This window comes from Oncorhynchus kisutch, linkage group LG9 (genome assembly GCF_002021735.2).
Source record: "Oncorhynchus kisutch isolate 150728-3 linkage group LG9, Okis_V2, whole genome shotgun sequence".
Classification (NCBI taxonomy): Eukaryota; Metazoa; Chordata; class Actinopteri; order Salmoniformes; family Salmonidae; genus Oncorhynchus; species Oncorhynchus kisutch.
In genome coordinates, this window is record NC_034182.2 from 23,910,667 (window position 1) to 23,932,806 (window position 22,140).

The 22,140-nt window shown below is 42.0% G+C and overlaps 1 protein-coding gene and 1 long non-coding RNA gene across 4 annotated transcripts in view; one reads left to right on the top strand and one right to left on the bottom strand.

Moving 5' to 3' along the window:
* Positions 1-22,140, top strand: part of LOC109896935 (ras and Rab interactor 2) — a 46,425-nt gene that overhangs the window by 13,769 nt on the left and 10,516 nt on the right. The window contains exons 2-11 of one of the 2 annotated variants that reach the window (XM_020491395.2): positions 16,474-16,605; positions 17,169-17,283; positions 17,593-17,665; positions 17,863-17,954; positions 18,232-18,443; positions 18,747-19,061; positions 19,254-19,588; positions 19,825-20,048; positions 21,235-21,546; positions 21,718-21,849. In XM_020491395.2, the coding sequence (XP_020346984.1) occupies positions 16,474-16,605; positions 17,169-17,283; positions 17,593-17,665; positions 17,863-17,954; positions 18,232-18,443; positions 18,747-19,061; positions 19,254-19,588; positions 19,825-20,048; positions 21,235-21,546; positions 21,718-21,849 (1,942 nt within the window). The remainder of the gene's footprint in view (positions 1-16,473; positions 16,606-17,168; positions 17,284-17,592; positions 17,666-17,862; positions 17,955-18,231; positions 18,444-18,746; positions 19,062-19,253; positions 19,589-19,824; positions 20,049-21,234; positions 21,547-21,717; positions 21,850-22,140) is intronic. The other variant, XM_020491396.2, reaches the window with a different exon arrangement.
* On the bottom strand, positions 652-14,454 carry LOC109896937 (uncharacterized). 2 transcript variants are annotated; one of them, XR_004211040.1, is made up of 3 exons: positions 14,222-14,454; positions 11,880-11,936; positions 652-1,209 (listed from the first exon to the last, which is right to left on the bottom strand). It is a non-coding gene; the product is annotated as an uncharacterized LOC109896937 (long non-coding RNA). The 2 variants fall into 2 exon arrangements; XR_002256160.2 differs by lacking the exon at positions 652-1,209 and adding an exon at positions 7,728-8,288.

The following is a 22,140-nucleotide window of genomic DNA, read 5'->3' on the forward strand; positions in this document are numbered from 1 at the left end:
CCATGTGCTCGCCAGAGGTAGCCTGACTGCCATTAGGTACCGAGATGAGATCCTCAGACCCCTTGTGAGACCATATGCTGGTGCAGTTGGCCCTGGGTTCCTCCTAATGCAAGACAATGCTAGACCTCATGTGGCTGGAGCGTGTCAGCAGTTCGTGCAAGAGGAAGGCATTGATGCTATGGACTGGCCCACCCTTTCCCCAGACCTGAATCCAATTGAGCACATCTGGGACATTATGTCTCGCTCCATTCACCAACGCCACGTTGCACCACAGACTGTCCAGGAGTTGGCGGATGCTTTAGTCCAGGTCTGGGAGGAGATCCCTCAGGAGACCATCCGCCACCTCATCAGGAGCATGCCCAGGCATTGTAGGGAGGTCATACAGGCACGTGGAGGCCACACACACTACCGAGCCTCATTTTGACTTGTTTTAAGGACATTACATCAAAGTTGGATCAGCCTGTAGTGTGGTTTTCCACTTTAATTTTGAGTGTGACTCCAAATCCAGACCTCCATGGGTTGACAAATCTGATTTCCATTGATAATATGTGTGTTATTATGTTGTCAGCATATTCAACTATGTAAAGAAAAAAGTATTTAATAAGAATATTTCATTCATTCAGATCTAGGATGTGTTATTTTAGTGTTCCCTTTATTTTTTTGAGCAGTGTATAAAGACATGTTGTACAGAGATATTGTTTTACCCTAATTCTGATTAAAACTACACACATCATTAATAATCATTTTATGATCCTACTCAATTTCATACAATCATATGGTTTCGGGGTGGAATATTCGAATCATTCATTTAAACATATATATTCCATTAACAATCCACCCGTAATGACTAAATAATACACACTGATACCTCAAATACTATATGGAAACTATAGTGGTATAAATGGTACACAAGAATAATTCAAACCAATACATGTATGTACATTCGATATTCATCAATGACTGTTATAGACCAACATCCAATCATAACGATTCCTGTTAAGATTTTTATTACAATCTTCATTAAAAAAACAGTCTTAATTAAACATAAAAAATTGTCTCATCCAACATTGGCTCCTCATAGTTAAAAGAAACGGATCCATCTCCTAGGCTTGGAGGCCTGTATGCGTCATCCCACTGGCCGGAGCTCGGAATCGGTCCGTACCTCACCATCTGTTGCGTCATTGACCTCTCCAGTCCTGGTAATCAAACCTCTCACACAGGGGACAAAACAACAACCACACAGAACCAAAACACTCATACAGTTGAAAGTTGCCCACAACACAGTGATTACGACATTTTTCCATTTCCCAAACATACTGTCAAACCAATTTGTTAGAGAATTATCCACCCCAGAGTTCTCTGCTAATTCGTGAGCTAATGTGGTTAAACCAGCCAGGGCCTTGGTCACTGATCCGTCTGGAGCTGTGTTATCGGGGATGAAAATACAACATTCTGATGCTATTCTATTCTGCCATACCATCAAACTAGTTGCAGCTGTTCGGTCTGCTAACCCTTTTATCGCCTCTCTAGTATAGTTGATGAAACGCTGTTGGTTATAGTAGATATAATTGATCCAATCTACATTTTTATTGAGAGTTGACCACCAGAAGATGCTTGATTCCAATCCAGCCCATATCTGATTCCTATCTTTGAACTCATCAGGCACCCCCCCCCCCCCCTTGGAACTCCAATGCTATCAATGTAAACTCTATTGTCAAAAGATCCTGACGGCGCACTCCTTCTTTCTATTCTACCTGGCCCTAGGTCTTTGTGTTGGATAAGGGTGAAGGGCATGACTAACAGCGCTAGTGCACAAATACCGGTCCAATTTGTAGGCAGGTTAGGCCACAGCTTCATACTTCCACACAACCACCAGACATCCGCTCTAGGCCTTTTTATCTTACTAAAGTCCTCGGAACTCAACTACCCAGTCAGGTCCCTCATTGTCTTGTCGGTTGTAACATTCTCTGTCCTACTGCATGTTCTTACTTCCCCCCACATGCCATCCGTGTGTGATGTATCGAGCCATACAATAATAATTTCCTCCTGTAACTGTGAAAGGGGGAAGTCTGGATGTAATGGGCACATGGGGATACAGATAAGTGGAAAGGGGATGGTTGTCAACTGAGGTTTTGCTGTGGCGCAAGCATAACATTCTTCTTTCGCTACTGATCTGGCTGTATACTGAATCCATTCCAACCATAGGTTGGAATCCCCATAACCAGTTTCCATCTCAATCACTTCCTTAAGATCTTTCGTCTGGACTATCCGCACCGGTCCTTGTCTCTGGACGACTCCAAGGTCAGGATCTGTTTTGTCAGGGGCTCTGCTTGTATTCTGGCTGACTGTAGAACTATCACCGGCCCTAACCTCTTCTACCCGGAATGGTAATATGGTGTCAACCGAAACCTGATCAAAACCAACATACCATAACCCGAGATCCTCTTTCTTTACGTTATTAATGGTAATTCGTGCCTTTATGCAATACTTCCCTCGCTCTGGATTACAGTCAAAAACCCTCACCTTCACTATACTCCATCTTCTTCCATACTGGGTATGTGGATTTATATAGCCCTCTCTCTCGGTGTGAGCTATGACAGGGACCTGCACAGATATCTTCCATAAAGGCTCATAGTTCTAGACTGCCAAGGGGTCAGAGACCCCATTTGGTCTACATAGAACTCAACTGAGACATCCTTCCCTATGTTTACAAAACAAAAATGTTTTTTATTATCCAATAGGCCACAAAGTTGATACATGTTGATACATGGCTCTGCCCATGTATCAATTTGCCGCACATCTAAACAATTACTTAGGTAAGATTAGTAAATTATCCTTATGTCTGACATTATTTTGTAGGATCGTCCCATTCATTTTCCACATGTCCAATTCTCCCTGGGGCATTCGTTCTTGGCTATCCTGTAACAATTCTCTGTCAAGTGTCTTATCTTCTTTAAGATTTATCTGTGCTGCTTCGTATGGTTTTAAATGCATATGTGCTTGTCTGTGTAAATATTCACCTTTCTCCCCTATCTTATTTGGCAGGCACTCGTCAATGCTACTATTTCGGCCTGTTGTGCAGAATATTTCTAGGCAATGGTTCAGTGTCTAATACCTTAGTTCCTGAAACGAACAAAGCTTTCATTCCCCTTTTTGTCTCCACTCAGTAACTGTTATCTACCCATTCTGTGTCACTTCTATCTTCTTTCCTCATGCTACTTTCCTTTTATCTGCCTGTCTCTCTTTCTTATAACAGTCAGTATCAAATATGGGTTGTTTCCAAATATTGACTAAATGTCTCCCTGTCTGAACTCATGGATTTTTTGAAAAATCAACAGGTCTATGGTAATAATCTCTAAGTGTCAAATTTCTTACACTGCATACAACAACAGCCGACTACCTAAAGGAAAATAAAACTTTGCTAGCTTTCTAAACATTACTTAAGCCACCTTAAAATCAGTAGTACAAATTACCTTAAATTCAGACAACAATGGTAAGCCATGATAGAGGTCAAAAGTCATACCACCCTTTCACAGTAATGTTTCTTACTATATTCGACAAAAAAAAACATGTTGTATTCCAGGTTCCCAGAACATTATTGTACCAAAAGAATTCACGTGTTTAATTAAAACTCTGAAAATAAACTTCTAATATTCCATAACATGGAAATCTTCTCAAACCCAAAGGCTAAAAACAAACAAAACATTTCCAGACCTTTTTAATTTGGTAGAAACATGCCTCTATCTCACTCGCTCACTTCAAGATTACAGCCCCCAGAAAACATTCCAAAGAAAGACAATGAAGCACTCCTTTTCCCAGAAACACCACTTGGTCAGCATTCATCATACTACCCCGATTCAGAAACCCAAGCGTTGACTACAAACAAAACCTAATGATAATGATAATTCCATTGTACTCCCTCTAATCATTAGTTTTACATTTCCTCAATGGTAATACAGTGGGGCAAAAAAGTATTTAGTCAGCCACCAATTGTGCAAGTTCTCCCACTTAAAAAGATGAGAGAGGCCTGTAATTTTCATCATAGGTACACTTCAACTATGACAGACAAAATGAGGGAATAAAATCCAGAAAATCACATTGTAGGATATTTAATTAATTTATTTGCAAATTATGGTGGAAAATAAGTATTTGGTCAATAACAAAAGTCAATAACAAAACAAAATACTTTGTTATATACCCTTTGTTGGCAATGACAGAGGTCAAACGTTTTTCTATTTCTAAGATTTTCTATGGGGTTGAGATCTGGAGACTGGCTAGGCTGGCCACTCCAGGACCTTGAAATGCTTCTTACTCCTTCGTTGCCCAGGCGGTGTGTTTGGGATCATTGTCATGCTGAAAGACCCAACCACGTTTCATCTTCAATGCCCTTGCTGATGGAAGGAGGTTTTCACTCAAAATCTCACGATACATGGCCCCATTCATTCTTTCTTTACACGGATCAGTCGTCCTGGTCCCTTTGCAGAAAAACAGCCCCAAAGCATGTTTCCACCGCCATGCTTCACAGTAGGTATGGTGTTCTTTGGATGCAACTCAGCATTCTTTGTCCTCCAAACACGACGAGTTGAGTTTTTACCAAAAAGTTATATTTTGGTTTCATCTGACCATATGACATTCTCCCAATCTTCTTCAGGATCATCCAAATGCTCTCTAGCAAACTTCAGATGGGCCTGGACATGTACTGGCTTAAGCAGGGGGACACATCTGGCACTGCAGGATTTGAGTCCCTGACGGCGTAGTGTGTTACTGATGGTAGGCTATGTTACTTTGGTCCCAGCTCTCTGCAGGTTATTCACTAGGTCCCCCCGTGTGGTTCTAGGATTTTTGCTCACTGTTCTTGTGATCATTTTGACCCCACGGGGTGAGATCTTGCGTGGAGCCCCAGATCGAGGGAGATTATCACTGGTCTTGTATGTCTTCCATTTCCTAATAATTGCTCCCACAGTTGATTTCTTCAAACCAAGCTGCTTACCTACTGCAGATTCAGTCTTCCCAGCCTGGCGCAGGTCTACAATTTTGTTTCTGGTGTCCTTTGACAGCTCTTTGGTCTTGGCCATAGTGGAGTTTGGAGTGTGACTGTTTGAGGTTGTGGACAGGTGTCTTTTATACTGATAACAAGTTCAAATAGGTGCCATTAATACAGGTAACGAGTGGAGAACAGAGGAGCCTCTTAAAGAAGAAGTTACAGGTCTGTGAGAGCCAGAAATCTTGCTTGTTTGTAGATGACCAAATACTTATTTTCCACCATAATTTGCAAATAAATTCATTAAAAATCCTACAATGTGATTTTCCGGATTTTTTTTCTCATTTTGTCTGTCATAGTTGAAGTGTACCTATGATGAAAATTACAGGCCTCTCTCATATTTTTAAGTGGGAGAACTTGCACAATTGGTGGCTGACTAAATACTCCCCCCCCCCCCCCCCCCACTGTATGTACTTAATTGAACATGCGCTACCCTTGGAAACAATACTTTACTTCAAATCTATGAAATTCCCCTACTACTTGACTAGTTTAGCCCAAGCTTGCTTTGCAACTTTAAAACCCATTCGGTCTGTCTGCAAACAGTCTCTCGAAGTGCTTGATATGAATACCCTGCCATTAGACACCCACAACTGTGATTAATGTGCACTGCCCCTGCAAAATAAAATTAACTCAACCGGCATCCACTTTACTGACCTGACATTGTTCCACGTAATGGAAACAGATCATAATGTTAGAATACATTAACTTTCTGTTCCAATGCACTGGTGTTACCTAAACAATCCAACCAAGAATCAATAATCAAAACTATCACGAATCGTAAAGGTTTTAACTATTCCGACCTGTATTCCTCTCAGCGAAAACATAACCCCTACTCAAACAGAGTTCTACTTTAATTTTATCGTAAGAGTAAAACCAAACTTTCCAACTTTCTCTTCTCTTTTGGCTTCACCATTATGAAATGTAAAAAAAATGTAAAAGTACCATGTACTTCGCTAAATTTATAACGTATGTCAGTCAATCCATAACAATGAAAAACATTTCGGTGGGCACCACTCTATCGCCATTATCTCTCTGCTATTATTTAGAATTTCTTTAATTTAGGTAACTGCCCTCTCTATGATACAGTAATTTAAATACGACTCCATTCTCAATACGTTATTCCAGCAGATCAGTTAGGCAAGACAATGTATTACATCGAAATAGCCTCGCTATTATTTAGAATGAAGTCTTTCAATTTAACCTAAACCAGCTATTAAAATGTTCAGTTTATATCTTAAACAAACACTAACAACCGTATCTCTCCCGGCAAAACATAGCAATATTTGAATTACAATCAGAATGAATTTTAGTCTATTGGTGCATAGGCTGAGATATGAACCTGATTCTCCCACGTTGTTGGCAAGAATTCAACCCCTGGACCACCAACACTATTGAAATGATGGAGACGCAAATAACACTATTATTATAATTGTCTGTAGTCATACACTCCGGCACATACTACCGAGACAATTCCCAGAAAATAGCCCCAATTTAAAGGTCCAAGGGGTTTCCCGGCGAGGATTCTCCTTACTCTCTCTCTCTCTCGTTGTCTCTGCCTCTCTTTTTTTCCCTGTATGTCCCCTAACCTTCTCTTTTCCTTTCCTCTCTTGGCCCTTGTCACTCTTTCTATCTCCTACTCAGCATTTAGGAACAATTACTATTATGACTTTTGATAAGTTATTAGGTCTCACATACACAATTTTTTCCCCTGCTGATATCCTTCTTGTAACTTTCTCTCACCCTTTCTCTACGCTTGCCTTCTTACCTTCTTTTCTGGGATTCAGATAGCCAGGTAGTTAACCCTCGACCTGCTGCTTCCCTTGACTATCTACACACGTCTTATCATTAATTCTAATTTTTCTACATCTAGATGTCTCCCAAATTCGTACTTCTTTCTTCATTTTGGGCATTAGATTTACCTCTCATCCCCTGTTAATTCCGGGACCTCCTTTGAGGATTGCTTATTCTCAAAATCTATGTGTATGTATTTCTATGATCTATGTATGTGCTCTTTTCCCATTATCTTATTCTCAAAAGCTATGTGTATGTATTTCTAATTCTGATTAAATTATTGATGTGTATGTCACTACTCCCACTACTACTGCCCATGTGTGGGCTCACAGTTACTATGCTTATTTTGCTATCTCTTAACCTATGTGTGCTTTTCCTTTCTTGAAAGTTTATCTATAGAGGTGTCGATTGGACATTAGGTCTCACCCGTATAAAACCTATAAGCTATTTTCTAGGGTTAGTAAATCCCTAGTCAGCAGCCTATTTTTCTGTTGTTCCTTGTTATTTTGACATTAATATCTCATATCTCACTCCACTATATTAGGCTTCCCTTCTTCGTTGGATAATAAGACCTAGATGTGCGTAGATCTGACTCTCCCCTTCCTGCTAATATCCCCTTGATCAATTAGATTTAGATCTCAATATTCTCTAGTTTTGTCACGCCCTGGCCATAGAGAGCCTTTTTATTCTCTATTTTGGTTAGGCCAGGGTGTGACTAGGGTGGGCGTTCTATGTTATTTTTTCTATGTTTTTGTATTTCTGTGTTTTTGGCCGGGTATGGTTCTCAATCAGGGACAGCTGTCTGTCGTTGTCTCTGATTGAGAACCATACTTAGGCAGCCTGTTTTCCCACTATGGGTTGTGGGTAGTTGTTTTCTGTGTCTGTGTTTCACCATACAGAACTGTTTCGATTTTTATTCATTCTCATTTTGTTTTGTGTTCAGTTTAAATCAAAATAACATGAACACTTACCACGCTGCACTTTGGTCGACACCTTCTTCATATGACGACCGTTACAAGTTTATATTGGTACTGCAGATACCCTGTGTCATTACGGACCCCCTTCTACTGCTGCCTAGGTGGCTCTACACCCAATTCCTATCTTTCATTTGCATAGAATACTTTGTTCCCTTTAAAACTTTTCTCTACACGAAATTCTAAAGATAGGTCACCGCATTAGAATGCCCTATGGGAATTTTTAAAATCAACACCTAAACTACACAAAAGCAATCAAAAATATATTTCTGAATGTAGCCCAAGTGTCAATTCCCCATCATTTGTGAATACAGATTTACTGACCTTCGTCTCGTAGACTGGGAAAAGCAATGTAGGTTGGATCTCGTCACCACCTCTGTCATATACCAGTTCACCACTGGCCTGAAATAAACCCTCAATTCAGAGGTCAGGTCTTTGTCTTACGGATCCTGGATCCGCCCGTGCACGGTTTTCAGCAGTTCCTTGGGACGACAGAGGCAGGTATTGAGATCCGGCTCGAAGGACTACATTGTTACAAGAATTATGTTCTCAATGTTCATAACCCAATTCAATTAAACTACTCGGTCTGCAACCCAGAATTTGTAAGATACTGGTTGAATGAAACAGACAGAGGCCCAGCTAAAATAGCCAAAATGTTTGATCACGAGAGCGCTGCTTCGTTGTACAAAACCATTCATTTTATACTAGCTCCTTACGCATATACTTTTGCACACAGACTCCTTACGCACATACTTTCACACACAAACAGAAGGTATCCTACTCACATACTGTCTCCCTACCCAGATTATGGAGACCGTGAGAAGCACTCCCTCTCCTCCCCCAAGATTAGGGATGCCGTGAGAAATACTCCCTGCCCTCTCCCAAATCTCTGTGGCCCAAAACATGATTGACATTTCCTGAATGTGATGTCAGTGTGGGAAGGGGCTGTTTTTTAAAGGGTTATTACTGCAAACTAACAGGGTGGAAAGTGATATCAGGGACACACAAAAAAATCTTAAATACAGCATTGGAGGTTACTGAGGGGAAGACGGCTTATAATAATGGTTATAACCAAATTAACCTTATTGGTCACATACACAACGTTAGCAGATGTTATCGCGAGTGTAGCGAAGTGCTTGTGCTTCTAGTTCCCGACAGTGCAGCAATATCAACAAGGAATCTAACAATTCCTCAACAACTACCTAATACACACAAATCTAAGTAAAGGGATGGAATAAGAATATGTACATATAAATATATGGATGAGCAATGACCGAGCGGCATAGGCAAAATGCAATAGATGGTATAAAATACAGTATATACAGTTGAAGTTGGAAGTTTACATATACTTAGGTTGGAGTCTTAAAACTTGTTTTTCAACCACTCCACAAATTTCTTGTTAACAAACTATAGTTTTGGCAAGTCGGTTAGTACATTTACTTTGTGCATGACACAAGTCATTTTTCCAACAATTGCTTACAGAGATTATTTCATTTATAATTAACTGTATCACAATTCCAGTGGGTCAGAAGTTTACATACACTAAGTTGACTGTGCCTTGGAAAATTCCAGAAAATTATGTCATGGCTTTAGAAGCTTCTGATAGGCTAATTGACATAATTTGAGTCAATTGGAGGTGTACCTGTGGATGTATTTCAAGGCCTACCTTCAAACTCAGTGCCTCTTTGCTTGACATCATTGGAAAATCAAAAGAAATCAGCCAAGACCTCAGAAAGAAATTGTAGACTTCCACAAGTCTGGTTCATCCTTGGGAGCAATTTCCAAACGCCTGAAGGTACCATGTTCATCTGTACAAACAATATTACGCAAGTATAAACACCATGGAACCACGCAGCCGTCATACCGCTCAGGAAGGAGACGCGTTCTGTCTCCTAGAGATGAATGTACTTTGGTCTGAAATGTGCAAATCAATTCCAGAACAACAGCAAAGGACCTTCTGAAGATGCTGGAGGAAACCGGTACAAAAGTATCTATATCCACAGAGTCCTATATCAACATAACCTGAAAGTCCGCTCAGCAAGGAAGAAGCCACTGCTCCAAAACCGCCATAAAAAAGCCAGACTACGGTTTTCAACTGCACATGGGGACAAAGATCATACTTTTTGGAGAAATGTCCTCTGGTCTGATGAAACAAAAATAGAGCTGTTTGGCCATAATGACCATAGTTATGTTTGGAGGAAAAAGGGGGAGGTTTGCAAGCTGAAGAACACCATCCCAACCGTGAAGCACGGGGGTGGCAGCATCACATTGTGGGGGTGCTTTGCTGCAGGAGGGACTGGTGCACTTCACAAAATAGATGGCAACATGAGGAAGGAAAATTATGTGAAATTAAATTATATTGAAACATCATCTCAAGACATCAGTCAGGAAGTTAAAGCTTGGTCGCAAATGGATCTTCCAAATAGACAATGACCCCAAGCATACTTCCAAAGTTGTGGCAAAATTGTTTAAGGACAACAAAGTCAAGGTATTGGAATGGCCATCACAAATCCCTGTCCTCAATCCTATAGAAAATGTGTGGGACCTGCAATGCTGCAGACATTTTTTGGTACCCTTCCCCTGATCTGTGCCTCAACACAATACTGTCTCGGAGCTCAACGGACAATTCCTTAGACTTCATGGCTTTGTTTTTGCTCTGACATGCACTGTCAACTGTGGGACATTATATAGACAGGTGTGTGCCTGTGTAAACTCTTGAACTTACCACAGGTGGACTCCAAGTTGTAGAAGCATCTCAAGGATAATCAATGGAAACAGGATGCACCTGAGCTCAACTTCGAGTCTCATGGCAAATGGGCCTGAACACTTATGTAAATAAAGTTTTTTTTTTTAAATGTACATCTGTTTTCGCTTTGTCATTATGGGGTATTGTGTATAGATTTCTGTAGATTAAATTTGATTTAATCCATTTTATAATAAGGCTGTAACGTAACAAAATGTGGAAAAAGTCAAGGGGTCTGAATACTTTCCGAAGGCACTGTATTTACCTACTTACATCAAAGTATCATATCCTAGTGTCATAGCGGCATAGCCTATCCAAATAATGACGTAGATAGCTATTTAAAAAACGTAGTTACTTACCAACAACACACCAGTCTCAGGTTTGACGTTGACAGCCCAAGTAGAAGCTACCCATACCAAAGCCTAATATAATAACATATATTTAACATCTATTTATGTAATATGTACTAATATTTTTAAATAAGTACTGTATATCTAAATACATGTGTTACTCATATGTCCATAAACAGAATGTCCAATATATTTCAGACATTTACATATTTGATTTTAGCTGGGGGTTTTTATGTGGTAGTATGCATTTTACATACATGAGCTATCCATATATTTACATGTATTCGTTTAAAATATATTTAACAGTATACATGATTATTTATGGTCAATATATTTATATATGAATAATACATATTTTATATATGAGTAATGCATGGTTCATAATATCTTGTGATATATGTGCAAGAAATGTAAGTTATTAATTATTAAAGCACACAACACAAAACAAGAAAGAATGGGAAAAGAAATTCCCCTTTGAGCTCATAAAGTCACTGAAAGGTCGCATCTGAAAAATAAAATACAATGTACAAATGACCTCTGCACTTATCTGTATTTGAAAATAGGCTCTTTAAAAACAAGTTGACAGTAATCCTGAGGATAATGTGACAGAGTCACTGAAAATAAAATCCACACAAGATGAAGAATTAGGGGTTAATGTGTGGTCGGGACCCAATGAGGTCGGGCTACCTGATTTGGTTGGGCTCCACTGTTAGCAAAGGTTCCGTATGCCCCAGTGGCAGGTTAGGTGAATTACAGGTTAGGATAACTAAATTGGCAGGGAATGGATAATTAACATAGTAGGTTGGGTGAATTAGCGTGCCAGATTAGGTGAATTTACGTGGCAGGTTAGGATAATTATGTTAAGGTTAGGAAAAGGGTTAGGTTAGGTAAGGCTTAACTACAATGCACCCCGGCCAAATCAGGTTGCCCGACATAATCAGGTCGTGACAAATGTTCATGAACATCAAATTCATACTTACAATGCAGATTCCTTAACCTCCAATGTCCATTTTCAGACTCACAAGTTGACAGTTGCCCTGTGGATAATGCAGAGACAAAGAGTCAGTGAAACAATTCCACACAATATGAAGAATAAGGGATGACTGTTCTTACCTGATGACTCAAACAGAATTTTTCCACTGCTCTTATCGTTCGCATACTTCAGTCAGAAACTGATATATTTTAAGTTGTTTGTGGTTACGTCAAAATGAGGGATGTTGTACAAAACAAAGTCATCAGCAATTGGATCGTCTCTTACCAATCAAAGTATAAAAGCCAATGCCGAATTTTCTAAACGTTGCTGTGTTCTCGCTCTAGCCCAAACAATCAGTTTCTGGGCCTGATCAGACGGTCTAGAATGATTTCCAATCCAGAAATCATCAAGGATGTTCTCAGATCCAGACTCATTGCGGAAAAGAAACTAACGTCTGTAGGCGTGGTGTAACGTTTGGCCGGAGCAAGGAGTTTGGGTAGCCAGGCTATTCATGTTCAGAAACTAGCTAGCTAAATTATACAAAGGACTAACTTACATTGGCTGGTGTCTGTCCATAGGCAGTTGAGGTTCCAATACATTCCTTGGTAAGCAACATTTAACATTAACTAGCTAGATTTGGCAATTCAATTACAGTTGAAGTCGGAAGGTTACATTCCCCTTAGCCAAATACGTTTAAACTCAGTTTTTCACAATTCCTGACATTTAATACTAGTAAAAAATTCCCTGTCTTAGGTCAGTTAGGATCACCACTTTATTTTAAGAATGTGAAATGTCAGAATAATAGTAGAGAGAATGATATATTTCAGCTTTTATTTATTTCATCACATTTCCAGTGGGTTAGAAGTTTACATACACTCAATTAGTATTTGGTAGCATTGCCTTTAAATTGTTTAACTTGGGTCAAATGTTTCAGGTAGCCTTCTACAAGCTTCCCACAATAAGTTGGGTGAATTTTGGCCCATTCCTCCTGACAGAGCTGGTGTAACTGAGTCAGATTTTTGTAGGCCTCTTTGCTCACGCATGCTTTTTCAGTTCTGCCCACAAATTTTCTATAGGATTGAGGTCAAGGCTTTGTGATGGCCTCTCCAGTATCCTGCCTTTGTTGTCCTTAAACCATTTTGCCACAACTTTGGAAGTATGCTTGGGGTCATTGTCCATTTGGAAGACCCATTTGCGACCAAGCTTTAATTTCCTGACTGATGTCTTGAGATGTTGCTTCAATATATCCACATAATTTTCCTTTGTCATGATACCATCTATTTTGTGAAGTGCACCAGTCCCTCTGCAGCAAAGCACCCCCACAACATGATGCTGCCACCCCCATGCTTCACGGTTGTGATGGTGTTCTTCGGCTTTCAAGCCTCCCCCTTTTTCCTCCAAACATAACGATGGTCATTATGGCCAAACAGTTCTATTTTTGTTTCATCAGACCAGAGGACATTTCTCCAAAAAGTATGATCTTTGTCCCCATGTGCAGTTGAAAACCGTAGTCTGGCTTTTTTATGGCGGTTTTGGAGCAGTGGCTTCTTCCTTGCTGAGCGGCCTTTCAGGTTATGTCGATATAGGACTCGTTTTACTGTGGATATGGGGAAAGGGGATGGATACCTGTTTCCTCCAGCATCTTCACAAGGTCCTTTGCTGTTATTCCGGGATTGATTTGCACTTTTCTCACCAAAGTACGTTCATCTCTAGGAGACAGAACGTGTCTCCTTCCTGAGCGGTAGGACGGCTGCGTGGTCCCATGGTGTTTATACTTGCGTACTATTGTTTGTACTGATGAACGTGAACATGGTACCTTCAGGCGTTTGGAAATTACTCCCAAGGATGAACAAGACTTGTGGAGGTCCACAATTTTTTTCTGAGGTCTTGGCTGATTTCTTTTGATTTTCCCATGATGACAAGCAAAGAGGCACTGAGTTTGAAGGTAGGCCTTGAAATACATCCACAGGTACACCTCGAATTGACTCAAATGATGTCAATTAGCCTATCAGAAGCTTCTAATGCCATGACATCATTTTCTGGAATTTTCCAAGCTGTTCAAAGGCACAGTCAACTTAGTACATGTAAACGTCTGACCCACTAGAATTGTGATACAGTAAAATAATCTGTCTGTAAACAATTGTTGGAAAAATTACTTGTCATGCACAAAGTAGATGTCCTAACCGACTTGCCAAAACTATAGTTTTTTTATAAGAAATTTGTGGAGTGGTTGAAAAACGAGTTTTAATGACTCCAACCTAAGTGTATGTAAACTTCCGACTTCAACTGTATATCTAACACATACATGACATATTAACTCAGAGCTTTAATATCCAAAATAATTCTTACCTTGTTCAGTCACTCTGAATATTGTGGTGGCAAGCTAAAGGAGCTAGCTAGCTAACTAGCTGTGTTAGCTAGCTCAGTGAAAACTCTTGCTTGTAGGCAGTTAAGGAAAATACCTTCTTCCTCTGTCACCGCCATAGGAAAAACACTTTTAAATAAATGTTATGATTATATAATTAAATAAAATGCCATTATCCATGAGAAAGATTTTTGGCGCTGACAGCTGTTCTTCTCTTTCATCTGAAGAAAATTTTTAATTGCTGCTCTGTCAGTTGGAGGCGGAGTTAGGGAACATTTAAAATTGGGATTAACAGTACCAGATAAATATATTATGGGTTTATGTGTCTCTTTTCGAAATACATTTAGCTAATTTACTTTGTTTAATAAGTAGTAGGTAGCCTCAATAGTTACCACAGTTTTGGACAAAATTATCCTAATTACACTTTGTAATACATGTTTCTGAATCATATCGATGCGAAAATGTGTTTTTCGCAGGGCCGTTTCCTTATTTATTTATATTTTTGTATTTTATTTATTATTATTATTTATTTATTTGACCCCTTTTTCTCCCCAATTTCGTGATATCCAAGGGTAGTTAGGCTTGTCCTATCGCTGCAACTCCCATACAGACTCGGGAGAGGCGATGGTCGAGAGCCATGCGTTCCCCGAAACACAACCCAGCTAAGCCTCACTCGCTTTGTAATGATGCCTCAAGCATTGCGATGCAGTACCTTAGACCGCTGCACCGCTCGGGAGGCGGTAGTTGACCTATTAATGGAAAAATATATATTTAGCTATTTTTTATAGAGTCCCAAAATGTTTTGCATGTCAGCAGTCAAGTTTTCAAGAAATATGATTTTCAAGATGTAGGATTTTCAAGGAGCAAAGTGTCAATTGCCACATCATCATGATGATGTACTTTGCATCATATGACTGGCCAATTGTGTGCCATCTCACTTGAAGGCTGGCATGCAAAACATTTTTGGAATATATTAAGTGGACTAATGAAAAAAAAAAATATATATATATATATATAGTTTTTTGAGTGGATTTTTCTTTTAAGACCATAATACATGTTTACCTTTTCAAGTCTGTAAGAATACATGACAAACAACACAAATCAATTACATCCTACTCGTAGATTTAGGATATTGCATATGAGCCTCTCCATCTTTCTCTCTTTCTCTCTCTCCCTCTCTGGGCATTACGTGTGTGTGTGGAGGGGCGGGGGGCCGTGTTGTGTTTTATGTAAGTGGGACCTGGAAGTAACCAGCATGGTTTTTCTCTCGCCTTTGGCGTTGTGTGTGTGTGTGTGTCGGCCTTGCTTCGGGTGGTTGACCCCTACGCTGCCCTTCACACTCACTTGAGGTGGGAGGTTGTTTATGATAGTCATAGAGGACACAGGATGTGTGTCACTTGTGTTACTATATTACCATGTTAAATCAGTTTGTAAAGACCAGGGAATTGAGCCCTTCAGATTGAATGATAATATAGAGACTTAGAGTTTTCTCAATTATGACTCCGGCTGATAATGGTGTTTATTGCATTATGAGACTTATTCGTACTGGAAAATATTTTCTCTCACACAGAAAATGACGAAAAGGGTTTTGAAGTGTTACATCTGCCGCGATGTAGTAATTAGACAACATGAACGTGTTATCCTCCTTGTTTCTAAGTGATTTCTCCTACATGACTGACTCCTATAATGACTAATGTTATCATCATCAAGTCATAAAAGAAAACAATAACAACAGGCTCCTTCCTGTTCAGAACTACATCTCACCTTTCTCTAGGATGCGAGGGATGAGGATGTTGTGTTTACCAGTAGAGAGGAATTGCCAATAAAACAAAGGGTATAAATACACTTGCAACACTGGAAAGTCACGGTACTTTCTAGAAATATACCAAAGACTCTTCACCTTGTCAGTAGCTTCCATGCACTCCTGGAGGGGTTTGTTTTGTTAGTGTTTTGTGTGTTTGTGTGCGCTTGTGCGTGTTGTGTGTGTGTGTGTGTGTCTGTGTGTGTGTGTGTGTGTCTATCTCTGCGTGTTGGAAGAGAGGGGTGCTGTTACTGAGCGGGAATGCCTGGTAGGATGTGTAGGCCTCGGTAACCAAGGCAACCATCTGCTGCTACGCTCGCAATGCTCTTCGGCAGCCCACACAATGTCACCACTGTGACATCCACCCTGCAGTTTTGAGAGAGAGAGATGGGAAAACAAGAGAGATACATAAAACCCTTCCTGTGTTCTATTTAGATGCAGGGGGACCTGGGCTCCCAGAGGAGTTTCAGTGTGTTGGACCGCCTCCTCCACACACACCCTATCTGGCTGCAGCTGTCAATCAACGCTGACTCCGCCCTCTACATCTTGCTCAGAGAACCTGTCGGGGTGAGGAGAGCCAATCCGATCATTCCATCAATTAATGAACTATCCCTCACTCTCAGGTGAACTGCATCTGTTCAATTTAGTACAGCTTTCCAATGGAGTAGTATACAAGATACTCAGGAACTTACTGTACAGTTCACAAAGCACTCTCATAAAATCCAACTTCAGCCATGACTTACTGTTACTTACTTGCTATTGACAGCACTTATCGAACATTTACAACAGTACTTGTTTAACGGTACGTCATTATTTGTAGTAAAAAGGGAGGGAAGCGCTGCTAATGTACACAATAGTAGGTCTTTGGAAACAGAAGGTTCTCATTGGTAAAAAAGCATAAATTGGTCATCAAAAAGAAAGGAGGTCCAAGGCACTCTTCATGTAATTAATTCAAATGCCTTTATTTGTATGGCATATTCAATGGGAACAAAATGTAACGCCATGCAGCCGAAACGCATTGTGAGTTTTAAAATCTTTGTTTCCATTGAACGTGCCATACAAATAAAGGCATTTTGATTAGGTACATAATTATTGTTCTCTTTGCCAATGTTTATGGATGGCCCCTGTAGACGTTCCTGGTGCGTAAATGCAGCTCCAGCCAGAGGAAGATGTTGTGTGTCCGAGTGACAGCTGACAGGGCAGCGTCCTCCATCAAGGAATGTCTCATATGTGAGGAGGACTCAAGTGAGTACCATGTGTCCATCAAAGTCAACACACACACTAAACTCCGGTCCTGAAGTACTTCCAACAGCACAGGTTTTGATTTTAGCCCAGGACAAACGCTCCTGATTCAACTCATCAAGGGCTTGATGATTAGTTGAATCAGGTGTGCTTGTCCGGGGCTACAGTAAACATGTGTACTGTTGAGGGTACTCGAGGACTGGAGTTAAGAAACACTCCTCCTAAACTAACAATGAAACACATGAACAATGAAGAATGCTGCCAAATGTTACAAGGCTGTGATCCGTTTTAAACTCTCTGCCCTATCACCAGCCTTCGCCCTGGAGAGCTCCGCCCTCAGCTTCCCAGACCTCTGCCGATTGGTGGCCTTCTACTGCATCAGCAGGTGATTAAGCACTACCTTTGCACCCATGTACCTGTCAATAACACTGCCACTGTTTTGGTCTGTTTTGTCGACTGACTAAAAATACTCTAATGGCACTCCCATTCCAAAACAGGTCCCCCACATGTTCCAGCCCACTATGTCTTGGGAACCACCATATCATTTGATCTGAAATAACTATGTGTGTGTGTTGTCTCCAGAGATGTGCTGCCTTTCCCTTTGGAGCTCCCAGAAGCCATTGCTCAGGCCTCTTCCCACAGAAAGCTGGAGGCCATCTCTCATATGGGATTAGGTAGGGATTCATTCAACGGATCTATAGCGTAGCATTACATTGAGACTGTGGATGAAACGTATACCTATCCAATTCATTCAGATCTACACAAGTGTCTAGGGCTTGTTTTCTGGACTGGGTCTAAATGTCCATCACAGTAGGATATGGTCTTCAAAGCACTTCAATATCAATCTCTTTATGGCGTTAATCACTGACATATCCTCTATGGAAACGTTCAGTACCAGAATCTGAACCAGACTGCATTGTCTTTCTACTTGTTTTCCCCACATCCCAACAGAGTTCTGGTGTCCCCTGTCTGACACCCAGAATGGACCAGGGGACCGGCAGGCTCCACCCACCATCATTAAGGCCCCACCCAGCACCACCAAGGCTCCACCCATCAGTGCCACCCAGGTCAAGGCAGGTCTGTCCCAGGACCTGTGTTACCTGCTGTCCTGCGGCAGACAGGAGTCTCTCTGCTTCATCAACCCACTCTTCCTACAGGTGGAGGTAATTCCAAACCATAACCATTGGGGGGGTGAAAATTATTTCTGACCCTGAATCAGATTACTTGCCTTCTTCCAGCTCGAAGTTCAAACTCATAGACAACAAAATGGCTGTAAGTGGCAAGTCAGCCATCCCATTGTTTAGGATGGTGTCATCTTGCAAAGTCTACCTTTAACCACAGATCTAGGATCAGTTTACCCATACCACCAATCCTAACCATAAACATTAGGAGGGTGAAAAAATATATGATCCTGAATCAGTGGTTATGTCTAACTTCGATCCTCCTCCTCCCCCCTTCCTCCCCAGCAGCAGCAGCAACAGCAGCCAACCCAGGTGGCGTCACACAAACGCCACCGCTTCAAACGCAGTATGAGGGTCCGTGTCTCCACCGAGAGCTCCATGACTCTGTCTGGTGGTGGGGGGGCTGGGTCGTTTCCTTCCTCAGTCCCAGAAGACCCACAGGACCAGGAGAGGCTCCAGCCCACCCCCCTCCAGCCCAGTCCCAACCCACACAGGAAGATCCATCCTGGGGCTGGCGTCTTGAGGAGGACCCCTGCACTGTCCCCGACGTCGGCAGAGGATGAGGATCTCGTGCCAATAAATGTACCGCCACCGGTAAAGGTAACTTTATGAGATATGTCTCTCTCTGTCTCTTCTCTTTCCATATTCCTCTGTCTTCCTTTATCTCTTTTATTTCGTGTCACTCTCTTTTTCTCCTTTATTGACACAAACTCGCACACTCCTCACACACTCGTCACACTGACAAATTGATGCATCGAATGAAGATATGACCTTGACGCCATCTCTCCCCAGGCTCCAACAGAACAAGTGGTGGAGGTAGAGGAGGACCTTCCTGCTCCAGAGGAGCCTAGCATCGAGGTGGCGTGCCTAGCCTTGGAGGGCCGCCCGGCCCCCTCTCTGGCCGAACTGGACAGCAGCAGCTCATTCAGCAGCCTGGAGGAAGAGGAACCAGAACCAGAGGACCAGTACTTTAAACAACCAAACCACAACCCCCAGCACCGCCCGCCCATGGTGCGCTCACGGGGGGGCCACGGAGGCCTCCACAGGATGAGTGCGGCGTTTGTGTGTTTCTTCGCTCCAGAGAAGAGGCTCGCCAGGCTGGTGGAGGAGCTGTCCAGGGATCGGAGGTTGGCAGAGCCATATATAAACATAGCGAGGGACTTTGGCCAACTTTTACATTGTCTGGACGCCATATTAGCGCCTTTGAGCATTCAAATGGTCTATTTATTTACATAAATTTACGTCGCATTGTAAACGTTTCAGAAAATTCAGTGATATTGGTTGATAGGACTGCTGTGGAATTGTGTACCCTTGTGTAAATGCATCATAATGTTTTTGGTATAAACTCTCTCTCTCTCTGGAGGTCTGCGTTTGGTTCCCTGGTCCAGGAGTTCATCCAGAGACAGAGAGAGGAGCTGAGAGAGGTCCTGGCGCAGGCTGCATCCTCATCATCGTCTTTCTCATCGACGACCTCCGTGGGGGTGCTCCAGGGACTGCGGCGCTTCCTGTCCCAGGCCAATTGCTTCCTGCTGGACAGCGGAGAGCTGTCACCCCCCCTAGAGACCCTGGTGCCTGACAATGAGAAAGGTACCTTTTTCAACTTTAGTTGTCTCAAGTTCCAACCACTACTTTGGTAATCATGGGATTGAGAGCGGTACAGAGGTGTCACATAATAGATGACGAGAACATAAATGTTATTAGATGTGAGCAGCATGTCAATGAGATACTGTCCATTGGATTTACAGGATACATAATAATGCACAGTAAACCCACCATTACACAGAGGAGACGGTGGCAGAGAGATAATTCTGTCTGCGGAAACAACAGGCTAGCTTTAGATGAGACGGGGAGTAGACTGTCCACAGAGGATTTGAGTGAAACGGTATTATCACCACAATGCTAGTGCGTAGGGGTAGCTCTTCATCCAGTGGAGTTCATATTGTCACTAGGATTTTAAAAGCTTTGCTTGCCACGCCAGAGAAACCCATCTATCACATTGAGCCAGCCAAAAAGTACGTTGCTGGATAGGAGATATAGGGCATATGTTCATTGAGATTTCAAGGGAGGGGGGACTATGGTTGGTGTATGTGTGTGATACACTGTTGCCTGGTTGAGCAGTGAGTGTTGAGGATTTTGGAGAGAGTGGAGCAGACTCTGCTGATTTTAGTTCACCGTTGCTACGATTTGCGCAGACACACACACACACACACATACATTGCGTTGGTGGAGGCATTTGCATTTTTTTCCTCGCTCATCGTTTATCATAAAAAGATATCACAGTCCCACGCGCACTTGAAGAGCAGCACGATTCTCAGTGGCTCGGGAGGGAGCGAGAGGGAGAGGAACAGAAAGGTAGAAAGAGAGAAAGGGAGGGAGACAGAGGAAAAGAGGAAGAGATCGAGGGAAGACGGGGGCTGGGTATTGATGTAGACCTGAGGTTAGCATTATGTGTGTTGGACAATGTCAGCCTGGTCAGGCAAGCCTGTATACTGCCACTTCCCCCAATCCCTCAGTAATGAAGAATAATTTCCTCTGTAAAGTGGTTGGTGTGTGTAGGGGTATGTGTATATATAACTGGTACTTTGAGATGTTTGAGAAAAGAGTTTGTGCTCAGAAATAAAGTGTAACTTTATACAATGTGTTTCCTCAATCTTTAACTGCTAGTTTGTGTGTGCGTCTATGTGCACTTGCGTTTGTTTGTGTTTGTGCATGCTCATGCATGCGTCTGTGTGTGCGTGCCTACCGACGTATGTGTGTGTTTTCCCCCATGCAGACTTAGCCCTGGAGAAGGCCATGTTTGGCTGTGTGCTGAAGCCTCTGAGGGTGCTGCTTGGCCAGGCCCTCCTCTCCCTCCACAGACAGGATGGCTCCACCCAGCGCCTGGCCTGCAGTCTCCTGGACTGCCAAGAGGGGGCGATGGAGCACCTTGGGGTGCTTGTGGGCGTGCCCGACACCCGTGGCGTGGAAAGGGTGAGGCAGAAGCTGGCTCTCATGCAGCGCACACACTCGCCCATAGACAAGATGCTGCTGCTTCTGCAGATGTGCAAGGCGGTCCAGAAAGCCATGGGGGCCCTCCACGATGGTGGTGAGAGGCCTTCACTTTGCTTGATTTAATTTAATATAAAGTAGCTAAAGCGAGTCATTATCTATTATAAATATAAACATTTTAATAGCACAATTGATGGAGCTGTTATTCACTGTCATAATCAATCAATTAACTGTTAAAGCTGTCTTGCCATCCTATTCATGCTCCCAGGACAGGAAGTGAGCTCGACGGACTTCCTGCCGGCGCTGTCCTATGTGATAGTGATGTGTAACACACCTCAGATCCTACTGGAGGTGGAGTACATGATGGAGCTGCTGGAGCCCTCCTGGCTCACTGGGGAGGGTACGCACTACACCCCAAGTACACCCTTTATAGCCTACACCCTGTCCACCTTTAATCCACCTATATCTGTAACTACACACCTAGGGGAGATGGTACAGACTACACACTTACTCCACCCTTTTATACACTACACCCCACAATACACACCTGGTTACACTTTATTTTAACGCTTCATTATGAACCATTCATAAGGCATTGACAAAAAAGATTGCACACCATTTACGTTTAAGGTTAGGTAAGGGTTAAGGTTAAATAGGACTCACTTTATATTAGGGACTGTAAAAATGCTTT